The 17,830-nt window shown below is 43.4% G+C and overlaps 1 protein-coding gene across 1 annotated transcript in view; it reads left to right on the forward strand.

Moving 5' to 3' along the window:
• The first annotated feature begins 3,573 nt into the window (after positions 1-3,573).
• The window catches only part of LOC311113198 (phosphatidylinositol 4-kinase beta-like), a 35,613-nt gene continuing 21,356 nt past the window's right edge, over positions 3,574-17,830 (forward strand). The window contains exons 1-2 of the mRNA XM_084156398.1: positions 3,574-3,694; positions 9,212-10,473. Of these exons, the coding sequence (XP_084012524.1) occupies positions 9,226-10,473 (1,248 nt within the window). The 5' untranslated portion in view covers positions 3,574-3,694; positions 9,212-9,225. The remainder of the gene's footprint in view (positions 3,695-9,211; positions 10,474-17,830) is intronic.

Consider the following 17,830-nt stretch of genomic DNA (forward strand, 5'->3'; position numbering starts at 1 on the left):
GACTATAAAGTTATATCTGCAAAAATATGATTCTGAGACAATTGGCTTTAAGTTTCCAAACCCTCATTGGTTTGAATGGTGTCAGTAATTTTTATATTGTATTATTTTGAACTTAACAACATGAATTGGGGTATTTAGAGTACTATATCGGTAGAGCACATTGAACAGAACAAGGCTATGTTAATAACTCAATTTTGACAAAAATGCAGATAGAACCTTATAGCCTAGTCCCAAACTCTCAAATGGTTTTGACTTGAACGGAAACTGCCATCTATGGATTAGCCCAAATGTCTATGGTTGGTAAGCGGCTGTCAATTTGTCTTTTGCAAATGTTTTAATAAAATCGCGCGAAAAACGTAGGCTACAGTTTGGAAAGTAAATGCTGTCATTACTAAATGTGTAATGTCATAGGTATTGATAAGTTGCGTCAATTCAAATCTGGTATTTGGGAACAAAAGAGGTCATTACACAGTATCCAAGTTAGTCTAGTATTTATTAATGCTTAAATGGCAAGTATGAGAGTTCGTATACGGGCTCACTGAAATACCACGCAGGGCAGACAGAGAACTGGTCCATTGTTATAAGTTCTTCTTTAAATACTCTGACAGAGATAGTTCCCGCTCCCTGCTGGCCTATCAGAGTAGAGACTGAGCGTGGTTTAGACTTACTCAGCCTATCGTTGGCGCACAGGCTGGTCCCAGCCCCTTGGCGCTTCACTGTTGCCAGGTGTTTAGTTGTTTTGCAACTTGTCCAGAGAGTCAGCACTTTTGCAGTACACATGTCCTTGAGCGGTCTAACAAAGAGGCAGTGTGTGTATGTGAGACACAAGTCTGTCTCGGCCTACCCCCTAACAGCTCCTCACATTAATCACAGCTTGTTATGTTGACCAATCTATAACAGTACAGCACAAACCTATTATGTTTAATCATTAATGTATTCTTTCTAAGCTAGGCATCACATCTAGTTATAAGAAAATAGACCCCCACAGTATTTTAACATTATTTTTTTACACACAAAAAAACAACATTTGACATATTTAAATCAGTCGACTTCCTCAAATGAAGGGGACGATGACACAATCTTTGCGAGAGGGAGGTATCTGATTTCATTCGTCCTCGACTCGTGGCTCAGACACTTTTATTCAGGGTAAGTGGAGTTAGCCTGCCCAGAGCAGGTTAGTTCTGAAGGATTCGTTGCCATAGAAATGTACCTGGCTAAAAGGTAAGCCACTATTGTGTTACCAGTTATACCGAGTTGAACTCAGAGTTGACCAAAGTTATCTTGCTAACTCCTCAAACCTGATCCGTAGTATAGGGCTCTGGCCACAGTAGCTAGAGGTTCAAAAATGTTCTTTTTTTCTTCCAAGTTACCACAATGCACTTTCTGGTCCCAATGATCACCCAGTTTACAGAAATTCAGCAGTTTTACTGGTACCAGTGATTTTACTGTACCAAAGTAGTAAAAAGGAAATGAATGCCCCACTTGTTCAAAGAAAGGTCTCGGCTCAGTTAGGCTAGTTGCAAGTACCCCGACCCGAGGTATAACAAAACACAACCATGTTTTTCTATATCTCTAAGGTCTCCCATATATGAAATGGATGGTTATGTAAAAATATTTTACTGCAAAAGTGTTTACATTTATATATATGACACACCTGCCCACGTAACTCAGTGTAAAATATAGCCTGGCTTGAAGGGGGAAGGAGGGGGCACATAAACTCATGTAACCCAATATTGCAAGCTCTGATTTTGCTAAAATGTGGAATAGGAGTAGCCAATTGTCTTCCCTACATACAGAAACAAACAACATTAGGATATCGTCATGCATCTTGGAAATATAGACCTGTAAACACACATATACAATAGTCGGAAATATAAACTATGAATATTCATGATGGATGTAAAAACGTATGTTTTTGGTAGCTGTTCAATTGACAACTTTCCAAGTAAAATTAGCTCTCATTCAGTACTGTATCGTCCTGCCTGACAATAATCCATACAGTTATGTTTTTTTATTTTTATGTTGTGGCTATTGTAATCAGCTCTAATGAAAACAAGTGGGCTCAGACATTGAAATTACAATTTTTGGGGGTCTATGGTTCCTTAAAGGATTTTGTATCCTTAGACCCTAGTTTTGCAATTAAGGGGTCTATTCAATCTGTATCGCTGAAGCGTTACAGTTTGCGCAAAATAAATGTAAAGGTAATTTCCAATTGAGCCGTGAATGCAGTCTCCACTAACGCGGGAACATTGCCTTTAAATTTCAATCACGTTGTAAAGCTGAATTTCCATGATAAGGATTGAATAGAGCCCTAAATCAAGGGGCCATCACAGATTATCTTTATATTTGGCCTCAAATCCAGTATGGTGTCCAAAATCCAATATGGCTGCCATAATGACATTTGTTGGAAGTTAAATCACCTGCAAATGTGAATTGTGTAAATTAGGCATTTTTTCAGAATTGTGTACAACACTCATGCCTACAAAAACTTTGAGTGTATATCAATTTGATTCTGAATCCAATATGGCAAACATGATTACACTCAAGCATCTTTGCCTGCATATAAGTAGCCCTTGTTCATTTTGGATTACGTGTGCATTGTTTTATTTATTTATTGCTAAGTATTAGTGCACTGTTAGAGCTAGAAACAAGCATTTCGCCATTCATCATGAATATTCATAGTTGATATTTCCGCCTATTGTATCTGTGTGTTTACAGGTCTATATTTCCAATATGCAGTAAGAAATCCAAATGTTGTTTGTTTGTATATGTAGGGCAGACAAATGACTACTTGTATTCCACATTTTAGCAATTTTAGAGCTTGCAATTTTGAGTTACATGAGCTTGAAAATTAGTTTTTATTGTACAAATTCAGGTAGGTCCCTCCCCTTTTCGTTTCCGTAATGAATATACCCAGGGTTCAGGGACTGGTGTATCTTCCCACATTGGCCACCGGGTGGCATACTATCCACAGACATAAAATGAGTTAATGCAAATCAATGCAGTGAGTGCACAAGGCAAACATAAAATCTTCCTGAAACACAGCGAGAAGTCACACAACACAGGAAGATTCCAAAGACTCATGGTCTACGAGAAAATGAGACATAGCAAGTTAATATTCCAATGTAATTTATTTCCAACATTGGTTATTCTGATCTTCCTCTTTTCAAATCACACAATGTAAAGTACAGACCATAAACCATTATTTGGGTATATGTTTGGTTGGCTTTGGTAATGAACAGATAGGACGCATCACACTGTAACTTATCTTGATGCCAAGGGATGTGTTCATTTATGCCGCGTTGAAAACAACTGGGAACTCGGAACTCTCCGACTTCAGTGCGTTCAAGACAACTGGGAACTACGGAAAAACGTCTCTGACTGGAAAAAATCGTTTAGAACGGTCATCCAACTCGGAATTCTGAAGATCACTGACGTCGTGATTTGACCTCGTTTTCCGAGTTCCCAGTTGTTTTCAACGCCGCATCAGATTCACTTGCCCACTGATAAGTGATAATGCTGGCGTCATCGGTTCTTTTATTTAAATATTTTGAGGCGGATCCGTTGGCTACAGGTTTCGGATTTGCGCAGCATCAGAATGAGATTCGAGCTGGGGAGCTAGAGTCTTTCCAAATGGAATTACAAATCCAATGGATAGATTGAGACCCTAAAATCGAAATTGTTTGTCAAGAGGGTAAGTTGTTTATTTATATAACAACGTTCAACTGATATTGGTTGTTCCGGCTAGGCGTTTTAAGGAACGCTTCCTCTTCCAGCGGGCGACGCAGTAGCTAACTAACAATACTAGCTAGCGAGCAAATTAGTCAGAAGCCAGGCTTTATTTGTTTTCTTTGAGTTTAGCAGTATGAATGTATTTGTCCTTTAACGATTGGAGGTTGAAACCAGTGATTTGAATAATCTGTGTAAAGCTTGTTGTAGCATTCAGGATCTTCAAGTGGTAGCTAACTGTAGTTAGCGAGCTGCTGGGCTAGGCGGCTAGCTAGCCTGGCTCGCTCAGCTAGTAAAGTAGATGCCAAACAATAACTCACATGACCCAGTTTATCTGGCCTTCTGTGAAAGCATTAGCTAAAAAATATAAAACACGATGGAGACGGGGCATTAAATACAGCTAGGACGCTAGTCATTCTCAGGTGGGCACTGATGTGGTTTTAGGTTGTTTGATAGCTAACTAACCGCTTTGACTGTAACGACGATGGAGTTGTGGCACGCCTTGATAGCCAAGATTTTCTAGTTTACTAGCTACTGTATTTAGCCATAGTAAATATATTATAGTTTATTGGTTTCGCCTATTCCTGACTTTAGTTAAATAGCAATATCGTCGGTCTATGTACTTTAAAAACAACAATATGTGCGAAGTAGTTAGGCATACCGTTTGGGAAGTGCTCCTACCCCGCATCATGACTAACCACGGTAGGAGTCAAGTGGTGAGGAAAAGTGTGCATGATACTAGGTAGGGCTACCCTCGTTCGAGTCGTTGCGATGAAAACGAGTGGGTTTGCCGGGGGGTTTCGGAAGAGATTAATGCCAGTGGAGTCACATGACCGATGGTTACCTTTGCGGACTGTTTTGAAATGCACGTGCCTCTTGACACTTTGTACAGGATGAGACGTCACAACACTGTTTATCGTTAACGCTCGATAATTGACCCTCGTTGCGTGTTCAAAACAACTGGGAACTCGGAAATCTCCGACTTGATTGATGAGGGGGGAAAAAACAATTTAATCAATTTCAGAATAAGGATGTAAAGTAACAACATTTATAAAAAGTCAAGGGGTCTGAATACTTCCGAATGCACTGTTAATGGACAAGCTGCCTTCTGGAGATGTGTGTTGGAGGGTCTTTGTTGAATATTGACGACACAACCACACATTCCCACTCTAAAAGAGCATGTAATATCATTATGTTTATTCTTACGTCTTCTAAAAGCTGGGGGATGTTCTTGGTGAAGTCATAATGTGTGCGAGATCGTGATTTGAACCAGTGCCAGATTACTCACTCCCCCGCTATAGCAGAGAAACTTTACCATCTGTGCTGTGATGGAAAGACCTGAAGTGTGCAACTGATCCTGCTGGTCACAGTTTCAGAGAGCGAACGATACGCCAATCGGTGTTATTCCGCCTGGGTAGCTGATTGTGCCACTACCTCGTTAAATAATAAATCGGGACAGGGGAGAGGTAGGGCTTTGTGTGCTTGATATTCCACCCCAATGACACACTCACTGACTACCCTTCCTGTTGTTTTCACTGTCCAGTGTCCACACTATAGAAACAAATTAAAGATCTGTTTCTCCTGTCACACCTGCTGGAAATGCCTTCACTTGTGGCAGTGACATTTTAGAGTATACATACAAGCTTGTGTATGTTATGGGGTCAGTGGAAGGGTCATTTTCCAGCAAGTTTTTAGATGCTGTTTGTTTAAGGGGTGATGAAATTCTGTGTACAGCTCTAGATTCCTGATAACCAAGGGTCGGAGTTCAGGAGGGAAGGACAGCAGATGGGCTCCTGCTGCTACATTGCTGGTTGGTCAGTCCAATTAGGTCAGATGTCGTTTGTGTGTGGAGTAATTTGAAAAATGTATGCACGCTCTGGATAAGAGTGTCTGCTAAATGACTCAAATGTAAAATGAGTAAGAGATTTTTCACCATTGATCTAATTGGTAACAGTGAAATACAAACGTTTAGGGAACATCCCGCATTTCACTCCATACTTTATCACCCAACCACAACAATGATAAAGGCCATTCAGGCTGGCCACAGTGATTATTTGTGCACAACACGTTAAGGGGCCACATTAAATAGGCTTGAAGGCCAGCCTGTACATTAAATAGGCTTGAAGGCCAGGCTGAACTGCCATGGTATGGCCTACATTGTCCTGCAAATATCTCAAGCCCAGTTGGCAGTTGTCATATTTGCCTTAAAAGAGAAATGGAGGTGCCAGTACGAATACTCATAATTATCAAGTGCACATTTGCCTCAAACCTTTGGTCTGGTAAATAACCTTCTCACTGCCTTAATTAACTATGACAAGCTCACACACAGACTTGATGCCATAAAGGGAGACGCTGTTGGCTCTGTTCGTGCCTGTGCTGTATGACTCGCTCTGTGGAGCAGCAGATGAATTTCCTGCAGAGTGCAGCAGCTGTGTGGAGGAAGAGAGGTGGCAGACGCCCACCCCTACAGCCTCCAAAAGCCCACATCTGGAAGCCATCGTCCCACCCCTGCCTGACAGGGCCTGGAGGAGCTGGCAAAGAGCCATTACTTCAGTCACCTGTGTTAGATTAATCGCGACGTGTTTCATCTGGGCTGTATTTTACAGTTGGCAGAGTGTGCAATTATTACAACCACGCAGAGCCTCATCACTTGTCAAAGTAATAATACTTTTTTTCAATTGCTGTAAACATTTACTTCCTGAAATTCCTCTTGAAATTCCACCTAAAGAATTTCTGATAGTGTCAACTGGCGTATCGCTAATGAAATCGGAACATCAAGCACATCCCACAAGAATGAGTCGTGTCCTAGGTTACAGCTTGTAAAGTTGGTTAAACATTTATCGGAATAAATATTAGGTAGGCCTATCCCATGTCTCTTAGCCATTTACATCATTGGAGGTCAGTGTGTAATCTTATCAGTACCATATAAGTGCTTTGGGCATTTGTCACTGTTAATTCATACTCTAGGCCTATATGCAAGGAAAAGTCAATCTCCATTGTGTGCTAATCTCAGATCAGCTTCTAAAACAACATTTGTGGGGTTAATTAATTAGGCTTGGCCTAGCTTATACGTTTGACTCTAAAGCTGTAGTAATAGGAACAGGCTTAGCCTAATAGCACCATTTTTTGGGGGGGCCTGAAATTAGTGTCAGTTGCAGCAGATCAGAATATTGTATCGTGGTCTGTGTTTAACATGTAGGCTAAACACACACTGAGAGGGAAGTAGATTACTTGTGTGTTTTGTTCTCTCAAAGTTGAGGCTGGAATGGCAATGTGTATTCTACAAACTGTTCAGCTGTGGGGTATCAGTGCCTGATTCTCTGACACAGCAGGGACGGGACCTTTGGACAGAAATCGCTGGAGAGAATAGCCTCCACAACATAATCAGATCTGGTGACGGTGAGAGGATCAGGCTGTCTTACAAAGTAAACTGTACCTGAGAGAGCAAGGCCACAAATGCTCAATCTTAATAGGTCCACAACCCAATTAAACCGATGAGAGCTACAGCATATGCTCATTTTAATAGGTGTAGGAACCTGAGCCATATGCTGTTTTATTGGTAGGCCTAGGTCTTCAGCGACCTTGCCTTTTTTTATATAGAGTGCAATACTCATGATATGTAGTCCGGGCTACATGCTTTCAAGGATTGTTCACCAGAAAGAGCTAAGCCACGCGACATGCATTCTAAAAGGGACTCAGGAGGTAGACGACTCCAAATACCTTCAGAAAATAGGCTCTATTCTAAAAAGTGAAACATGCGAAGAGTCTATACTTGATCAAACCTTTAATCCAACCGGAGGTTGACTCCAGACGCTTGGGTGATTGTGGAAGTCAGAGGTCAATTTTCAGTTGGTGATGTGAACGTATGTGGTACTGATAAAGGCAAACATGCAGGGCTGTATCTTCTGTTTCACTGTTGTTGCTCAAGCCTGTGGTATTCATAGGGGGGCCCTGTCGCTGACTGCGTGCTGAAACCTGTTGAATGACGCGCATGCGGGAGATTCTCATAAAATCAGTTTTAACCATGGCAGTAGCGAATTAAGTTAGAAAACCATGATGTATCTGCAACAATCCACTATAATTTTGAAGACTAAGATGCCTAGTTTATGGCACATTGTCTTATTTTAAACACATTTTACATTTTCATCTGAATTTTGTACATTTCACCCCAAATTCTCATTACCGAAATCCGTCTAAAAGGCCTAGTTTTAGCCTGATGGTTTCTATCTGGAAATATGTTTACTTTGGTCCCTCAAGTGGTTCTCATGCTTTAATAGCCATTTCCCCCCTGTTGAATCCCCTAAAAGACTTGCCTATTAGCTCATTTTTAAAGGCGAAACCCTAGTTTTAGCAGAGAGATTTTATGAAAAGTGCCAATCTCGCTCTGTTTGCTGAAAGTGACTAGCATTTTATTGTCATGACACTTCTATGTATGAATGATGGACACACTGGATGTGAAATCTTGAGCTCTCAAATACATTTCCAGACCTTTTGAATGGAAATACTGTCATGGACACTATCACATAAGTGCAAGAAAGCATTCATCTCATCCCCTTCAAGCAATGAGGTGAATCTGCCTGGTTACGTAATGCTCTAATCCTTTCCGTCCGAGGGAATTGGAAAGGGCCTCAAGCACATCTGTGAGGCTTTTGTGTCATTGGCTCAGACTCGTTCTAGGAAACCTTGGGAGTGCAGCTGCGTAGAGTACTGTGTTTGTCACGGCTTTGGACTTGGTTATGGCATGAGTGCGATCACGGATGTCTGGAGGACTCTGACCTTGTGACCCAGTAGATCTTATGCTGATTGGAACTGCATGCTTTGTGAATTGATTTTGGTAAATGTAGTGGATAGATTAAAATTGTTAATACTTGTTCATGGAGAGAGGCACCCGTCTTATACTGAACAAAAATACACTGCTCAAAAAAATAAAGGGAACACTTAAACAACACAATGTAACTCCAAGTCAATCACACTTCTGTGAAATCAAACTGTCCACTTAGGAAGCAACACTGATTGACAATACATTTCACATGCTGTTGTGCAAATGGAATAGACAACAGGTATTTCCGTCTGTAATAAAGCCCCTTTGTGGTGAAAAACTCATTCTGATTGGCTGGGTCTGGCTCCCCAGGCCCACCTATGACTGCGCCCCTGCCCATAGATTAGTGCCTAATTTATTTATTTCAATTGACTGATATCCTTATATGAACTAACTCAGTAAAATTGTTGAAATTGTTGCATGTTGTTGTTTTATATTTTTGTTCAGTGTATATTCCAGATAGTTGTTTGCTATTTGGTAAATGTTAATTGAGCCATTCAGTTAAATATTTTAATAAAACAACAACAAATTAATGTATGACTTCAAGAGCTAGCCTAAAGCATCACTTTTAAGAATCAATCTGATGTTATGAATACACGCTTATTTTTCCCTGTCTGTGCACTGGTCTCTCTTGATTCACTGACTCATCTCTCCTTCTCCCAGGTTCAACTGCCACCATGGCTGACATGGAAGTGGCTATCTCCCCTGCCCATATCGAGGCACTTCACCTCAGCCCCTCGCTGTCCTCCACCTCTACATTTTCCTGCCCTTCCTCACCTGGATCCTCTTCTTCCTCATCCTCCTGCTCGGACTGCTCCTCGGACTGCCCCAACCAGCACCAGTCCTCCTCCAGTCCCAGAAGCTCCAGCCCCAGCAGCGATGGCATGCGTGGCTGCAGCCCTCCTTTGGACATCATATCTGAGGACGCTGTGGAGCTGGACCTGGTCATCGACCCTGAAGTGGCCCTGAAGGCTTGCCAGGAGGTCCTGCAGAAGGTCAAACTCCTGAAGGTTGAGGAAGAACCAGAGTTGTTGGAAAAGTGCAGCCCGCAAAGGCTGCTGCCCAATGGAACAGTATACCTGGAGCCTTTCGACACAGATTCGATTAAAGAGGAGGAAGAACAGCATGATCCTTCACAACAAATAACGCAGCCATGCCCTCCGTCACAACAGCCTTGTGACACAGGTTCGATTAAAGAGGAGGAGGAAGAGAAGTGTGATCCTCCCAGACAAATTACTCAGACATGCCCTCAGTCGCAACCGCAAAATGGCGACCAGTCCTCCGCGGCAGCCAAGCAGTCCTTGCTTTTGCGGTTGTTTGAGTCCAAGCTCTTCGATGTCTCCATGGCCATCTCCTACCTGTACAAGTCCAAAGAGCCCGGTGTCCAGGCCTACATTGGCAACCGCCTCTTCAGCTTCTCGGACGAAGATGTGGACTTCCACCTGCCCCAGCTGCTCAACATGTACGTCCACATGGACGAGGATATGGGCGACGCCATCCGACCCTACGTGGTGCACCGCTGCCGCCAGAGCATTGCCTTCTCCCTGCAGACGGCATGGCTGCTCGGCGCCTACTCCTCCGACATGCACATCTCCACCCAGCGCCACTCGCGCGGCACCAAGCTGCGCAAGCTAATCCTCTCAGATGAACTAAAGCCCCACGCAGCTTCTAAAGGTGTGGATCCTGCCGGTGCTGCGGCCGCCAGCCCTGGGCTGCGGAACGGTGCGCGGGTTCACCACCACCAGCGGCACACCGTGGAGCTGTCCCCGGCCCCCGACAGCCAAATCATCCCCGCCGATGCCTACCTCTCGCCTTCTAAGCGGACACACCAGCGGTCCAAGTCGGACGCCACGCATTGCACGAGCCTGGGGACTAGCCTCAAGAGAACAGCCAGCAACCCCAAGGTGGAAAGCACCTACGATGAGGTGAGTGCCTTTTTAACATCTTTTGTCATACAAAAAGAGGGGAGAGTGGTATCGGCCTGTTGCATACATGTTCTCTTTTTTAATAGTCACTATAGATCAGTGTTTCCCAACCCTGTTCCTCGAGTACCCCTGCAATACACAATTTAGTTGTAGCCCTGAACAAACACACCTCATTCAACTCATTGAGAGCTTGACTATTAGTTGACTAGTTGAATCAGGTGTGCTTGTCCAGGGTTACAATAAAAATGTGTACTGTTGGGGTACTCGAGGACCAGGGTCAAAATGCAACTTTCTTTGGGAGCACAGGATTACAAGTTTTGGATCTTCAGGAGCACTATTTAAGCTCTTTCTATGGTCTAGCCAGACTACCCTCAGTCTAACTAATAAAGAAGGGGGTGGGGTTAGGTAGCATCTGTCCCACATCTCCAGAGTTCCCTCCCTGTTGTTTTGGACGTGCAGTCTCCTCCCTCTCCTTTTTGGCTGGACTTCTCAGCCAGATTGCTCTGCAGCTGGTGTCGGAGTGAGGTTGAGTCCCTCTCGAATGGAGAGCTTGGTGGAAAAATTGGTCACTTTCTGTTGCAGATATTGGATTGTTTAGCAGATGCTATTGTGAGCATGTTTGTGTGTTGGGGCAGGATTTGTTAGTGTTGACCAGGGATATGGGCCTTGTGGTAAACCACATGAAAGCCATGCCTCTTGGTTGGAAGAGACACTTTTAGACCGTGTGGTTTCCCTATGAGTGCCTTGTGAGTGCACAGGGGAAAGAATGTCAGGGAGAGTGTTTATCTGCTTCCCCTTGTCTGGCCTTTCTGTCTCGCTGACTGTCTGAACTGAAATCTGGCTTGCAGCCTTCGTCTCTGTCTCATCAGGGGATCAGTTATTTTATGAGAAATAAAATGGGGTAGTTTTAGATGGAACAATGTCCTGCACCAGAGCAGAGAGATGGTCATACTCCCGCTCCTCTCATTTTATATATTTTACTGTCCTCCCACTTTCACCCCTTCTTCTTTTTTTATACACTTTATGGGCAAGTGGACTCTCCCAGGCATCTTGCTGCGTTATGCATTTTTCTTCCTACTACCAATGTTCCCTCTTTCACCTCTAGTCGCTCTCTCTACTGCCTCTTTCATTCTGTTTCTGTTTCTGTCATCCTTTTTAATATCCCCAACCCTCCCTCTCAGCGAATATCCTCTCCCTGTCTTTCACTGTCCCTCACTCTGTTTTCCTCCTCTCCCTTCCCCACTTGTGCCTGCATCAAACCTCCCCGCTGGTGTTTTGGTGGTCAGTGATCCATGTTTAATGTGTCTCGGTGCTCTGTGAAGACTCCTGTTTGGCAGCTGGAGCACAATAACAATCCATAGAACGCAACCAACACCCCAAAGGAGTTCAAGGGCGCATCACTCTATTGACTCTGCTCTTTAGGATTTATTAGCAAAGATGGGCAGAAACTGCATCTCCAATAGAAATCCCTGTCGCGCTGAACTGCGCATGTGCAGGCCGTCAAATCAAAGGCACTCCTTCCATATGAAGTTTTTGATGAAAATAAAAACGTGTCACTTTCACAACGTTATAGTAATGACAGTTTCCGCTACGTAAGACATTGGCTCGATTCTGTTTTGCATTTGAGAAAATTAACAACTAAGGACACATTTTTCACTTCTCCTATTGACTTGCCAAACCCCGGTCTGGTCTGTGGAGTCTGCTTCGCAAGCGTTCCCGGAAGTCTCGCAATGTTGCGTCTCTGGGTTTAGAAACTCTGTGATATTAGTACATAGTGATCGCTAGTTGGATGGCAAGCAGTCCATTTTGCTTTGATAATAAATACTGTACTGATGGTCCTTATCGATAAGGCTTCACTCGCCGTCTTGTTAGTCCTGAGCTGAGTGTTCGAATACTCATACTAACCATACTATTTGGGACAAATTGAGTATGTAGTATGCTTATTGGTCATAGTATGGATATAGTTAGTATGCCAAAAGATCCCGGATGTCGTACTACAATTGCCAAAATTCGAGGTATACAAGCAGTGGACACTATTTCTGTGCTTTTAGGACCCATAATGCAATTCTCCAGAAAATGGGCATGGCTTCACAACATTTTCAGATTCGAAGAACATGGCGGAAAATATGCAGTCGAAGTCCGACGTGAGCGGATACAAATTCATTGTTTCAACTAATTATGACAAATGTTAAGAAAATGCTGAGCAATGTTATGAAGTAATGACTTTTCAAATAAGGTGCGTTACACTTTGTTGGCTGACAATTTGTTAGCTATGCTAGCCTTACGAACCGCATAGCATATCATTACAGCAGCTGAAAGGATACCGTTTGTTTACAGTATACTAAAACTAATAGTATGTAGTGTGTGTATGTATGTAGTATACAGTATGTTAGTGTGTGTATTCAAACACGGCTCTGGTTATAGGCCTAACTGACTAATTTCGTTTTAATCTTTTTACTTGGCCTCTGGCTGGATTGAAACAGTGAGTAAAAACCGAGGCACAAAGCACAGTGAGGAGGAAGAAGAATGCTGTGAAATACACTGAGTGTACAAAATATTATGAACCTGCTCTTTCCATGACAAACTGACCAGGGGAATCCAGGTGAAAGCTATGATCCCTTATTGATGTCACTCGTTAAATTCACTTCAATCAGTGTAGATGAAGGGGAGGAGACAGGTTAAAGAATGTTTAAGCCCTGAGACAATTGAGACACAAATTATGTGATTTAAGTGCCTTTGAACGGGGTATGGTAGTAGGTGCCAGGCGCACCGGTTTGTTTCAAAAACTGCAACGCTGCTGGGTTTTTCCACACTCAGTTTCCCGTGTGTATCAAGAATGGTCCACCACCCAAACGAAATCCAGCTAATTTGACACAACTGTGGGAAGCATTGGCGTCAACATGGGCCAGCATCCCTTTCGACACCTTGTAGAGTCCATGCCCCGACGAATTGAGGCTGTTCTGAAGACAAAAGGGGGTGTGCAACTCAATATTAGGAAGGTGTTCTTAATGTTTTGTACACTGTATGTCCACCATTTTGAGCCGTGCTGTAATGTGAGTGGGACGCCCCCGCAGTGCAGGTTGGGTGGGTGTTGCATAACAGTGCTTTTGTTTACAGTCTGGGCTCAGCTGTCAGTGCCCAGCATGCTCCCTCTGCCTCACTACTTCCCTCTTCCTGTCCCCCTCGCATCGTCTTGGCAACAGGGCCGCGGGCTACATACATACATACATACATACATACAGTGCATTCAGAAAGTATTCAGACGCCTCGACTTTTTCCACATTTTGTTACATTACAGCCTTATTCTAAAATGGATTAAGTAAATGTTTTTCATCATCAATCTACACACAATACCCCATAATGACAAAGCGAAAACAGGTTTTTAGAAATGTTAGCAAATTTATTTAAAATAAACAAATACCTTATTTACATAAGTATTGTATCCTGTTTCCATTGATCATCCTTGAGATGTTTATACAACTTGATTGGACATGATTTGGAAAGGCACACACATATCTATATAAGGTCCCACAGTTGACAGTGCATGTCAGCGCAAAAACCAAGCCATGAGGTCGAAGGAATTGTCCGTAGAGCTCTGAGACAGGATTGTGTTGAGGCACAGATCTGGGGAAGGGTACCAAAACATTTCTGCAGCATTGAAGGTCCCCAAGAACACAGTGGCCTCCATCATTCTTAAATGGAAGAAGTTTGGAACCACCAAGACTCTTCCTAGAGCTGGCCGCCCAGTCAAACTGAGAAATCGGGGGAGAAGGGCCTTGGTCAGGGAGGTAATCACGAACCCGATGGTCACTGACAGAGTTCCTCTGTGGAGATGAGAGAACCTTCCAGAAGGACAACCATCTCTGCAGTGCTCCACCAATCAGGCCTTTATGGTAGAGTGACCAGACGGAAGCCACTCCTCAGTAAAAGGCACGTGACGGCTCATTTGGAGTTTGCCAAAAGCACCTTAAGGACTCTCCGACCATGAGAAACAAGATTCTCTGGTCTGATGAAACCAAGATTGAACTCTTTGGCCTGAATGCCTAGCATCACGTCTGGAGGAAACCTGGCACCATCCCTACGGTGAGCCATGGTGGTGGCAGTATCATGCTGTGAGGATGTTTTTCAGCGGCAAGGACTGGGAGACTAGTCAGGATCGAGGGAAAGATGAACGGAGCAAAGTACAGAGATCCTTGATGAAAACCTGCTCCAGAGCATTCAGGACCTCCGACTGGGGCGACATTTCACCTTCCAACAGGAGAACGACCCTAACCACACAGCCAAGACAACGCAGGAGTGGCTTCTGGACAAGTCTCTGAATGTCCTTGAGTGACCCAGCCGCCAGAGCCTGGACTTGAACCTGATCGAACATCTCTGGAGAGACCTGAAAATAGCTGTGCAGCGACGCTCCTCATCCAACCTGACAGAGCTTGAGAGGATCTGCAGAGAAGAATGGGAGAAACTCCCCAAATACAGGTGTGACAAGCTTGTAGTGTCATACCTGAGAAGACTCGAGGCTGTCATCACTGCCAAAGGTGCTTCAACAAAGTACTGAGTAAAGGGTCTGAATACTTATGTAAATGTAATATTTCATTTTTTTTATTTTTTTTTATAAATGTGCTAACATTTCTAAAAACCTGTTTGTTTTGTCATGGGGTATTGTGTGTAGATTGGGGGGGACTATTTAATCCATTTTAGATGGCTGTAACGTAACAAAATGGGGATAAGGTCAAGGGGTCTGAATACTTTCCGAATGCACTGTGTGTGCTCAAACTATTTGCACAGCCTCGCAGTCACTGCTTTTCTTTGGCAGCTTTAAGTATTACATAATGTCCAGCTATTACAGTATCATCTCTTCAAACACTCTTCCTATCACCATCCGATACAACAATACAGTACTGTCTCTTTAAAAGTCCAAGGTGTATTATTATTATTATGCCCCACTGCACCAACTCCAGGCCAGGTTCAAATATATAATTAATTAATTAATTGGGCCCTAATCCATGAATTTCACATGACTGGGAATACAGATATGCGTCTGTTGGTCACAGATACCTTAACAAAAAAAGGTGGGGGCGCGATACATCTCCTTCGCATAGAGTTGATCAGGCTGTTGATTTTGGAAGGTTGTCCCACTCTTCAATGGCTGTGCGAAGTTGCTGGATATTGACGGGAACTGGAACACGCTGTCGATCCAGAGCATCCCAAACATGCTCAATGGGTGACATGTCTGGTGAGTATGCAGACCATGGAAGAACTGAGACATTTTCAGCTTCCAGGAATTGTGTACATATCCTTGTGACATGGGGCCGTGCATTATCATGCTGAAACATGAGGTGATGGTGGCAGATGAATGGCACGACAATGGGCCCCAGGACCTTGTCACGGTATCTCAGTGCATTCAAATTGCCATAGATAAATTGCAATTGTGTTGTCTGTAGCTTATGCCTGCCCATACCATAACCCCACCGCCACCATGGGGCGCTCTGTTCAACGTTGACATCTGTAGCTCAGATGGTAGAGCACGGCGCTTGTAACGCCAAGGTAGTGGGTTCGATCCCCGGGACCACCCATACACAAAAATGTATGCACGCACGACTGTAAGTCGCTTTGGATAAAAGCGTCTGCTAAATGGCATATTATTATTATTATTACATCAGCAAACCGCTCGCCCACACATTGCCATACAAACTGTCTGCTATCTGCCTGGTACAGTTGAAACCGGGATTCATCCGTGATGAGCACACTTTTCCAGCGTGCCAGTGGCCGTCGAAGGTGAGCATTTGCTCACTGAAGTCTGTTACGACGCCGAACTGCAGTCAGGTCAAGACCCTGGTGAGGACGACGAGCACGCAGATGAGCTTCCCTGAGACTGTTTCTGACAGTTTGAGCAGAAATTATTTGGTTGTGCAAACCCAGTTTCATCAGTTGTCAGGGTGGCTGGTCTCAGACGATCACGCAGGTAAAGAAGCTGCATGTGGAGGTCCTGGGCTGGTGTGGTTACATGTGGTCTGTGGTTGTGAGGCCGGTTGGACGTACTGCCAAATTCTCTAAAATGAAATTGTTGGCGGGTTATTTTAGAGAAATGAACATTTGATTCTCTGGCAACAGCTCTGATGGACATTCCTGCAGTCAGAATGCCAATTGCATGCTCCCTCAAATTGAGACATCTGTAGCATTGTGTTGTGTGACACAACTGCACAGTTTAGAGTGGCCTTTTTATTGTCCCCAGCACAAGGTGCACCTGTGTAATGATCATGCTGTTTTTAATCAGCTTCTTGATATGCCACACCTGTCAAGTGGATGGATTATCTAGGCAAAGGAGAAATGCTCACTAACAGGGATGTCAACAAATTTGTGCACATAATTTGAGAAGCTTATTGTGTGTTCGATTGGTGGAATTATTTACTTTAAAATAGACGTTTTGTGGCAGACAGATGCTTCAACATCGATTTGACTGCTGTAAAGTCACAGTTGTAAATCTTTAGACGGACTTCCTTTTATAAAATAAGCTAGTACAGAGAAGCTATTTGTCACCAGATTAGCTCCGACCTTACAAAATGGTATTCTAACACGTGGCCCTGTGTTCAACAATCACCTGGACTACAGGTGCAAAGGACGTCTGCTCTACTGCTGACGTCCATGCACACAGATGATGCATTTATGCCACACCTTGTGTTATGCAGGTAACCAAGCCCCAGGCTCTGTCTCCCTGTCAACTCTATCCCGAAGGCAGTCATCAGCAACGTGTACTTTGGTTACAGGTCTATTGGGTGAACAGTTACTGTCTGTACAGGTACATTCCGGAAGGTATCCTACAGCTAATTGCTCATTTAGGCTAAACTCCTGAAATGCATCGCAGAGAAAGACAAGTATCTTTATCTATTTTTGTGTCATTAAGCACTGAAAACAATACGCATGACATTTTCAGTTCTTTAAAATGTGGCTCCAGTTGGGGTCAAAATATATTGGCATCCTTGTACTTTACAATAGAGTGCAATGGTGCAGAATGTTCAGTTTTCTCTTTTCAAAAAGTGTTGAATTATAATTTGTACCATGTAGGCACCTGCAACTTACCACAGGTGAGAAATTACACAGTAAACGAGAATTTCCTGCCTCCAAACAAATGAATTTGAATTCTGCATAATTTTCCAGGCCTTTTGAAGTGAAAAATCGCAATTGTATTTTCTAAAATTACTTTGCAGGGGTGCCAATATATTTGACCCCAACTGTAGAACAACAATGACTAGGGCTGTGAAGATCATGGACTTTTAGATGGCGGTTATTGGTCGGTCAAATCACTTGGTCAGCCAACAATAAAGTATTTCATTTGATAATTGTTTCCCTCTACACATTT

Source organism: Coregonus lavaretus, assembly GCF_964263955.1.
Source record: "Coregonus lavaretus genome assembly, chromosome: 3".
NCBI classification, from domain to species: Eukaryota; Metazoa; Chordata; class Actinopteri; order Salmoniformes; family Salmonidae; genus Coregonus; species Coregonus lavaretus.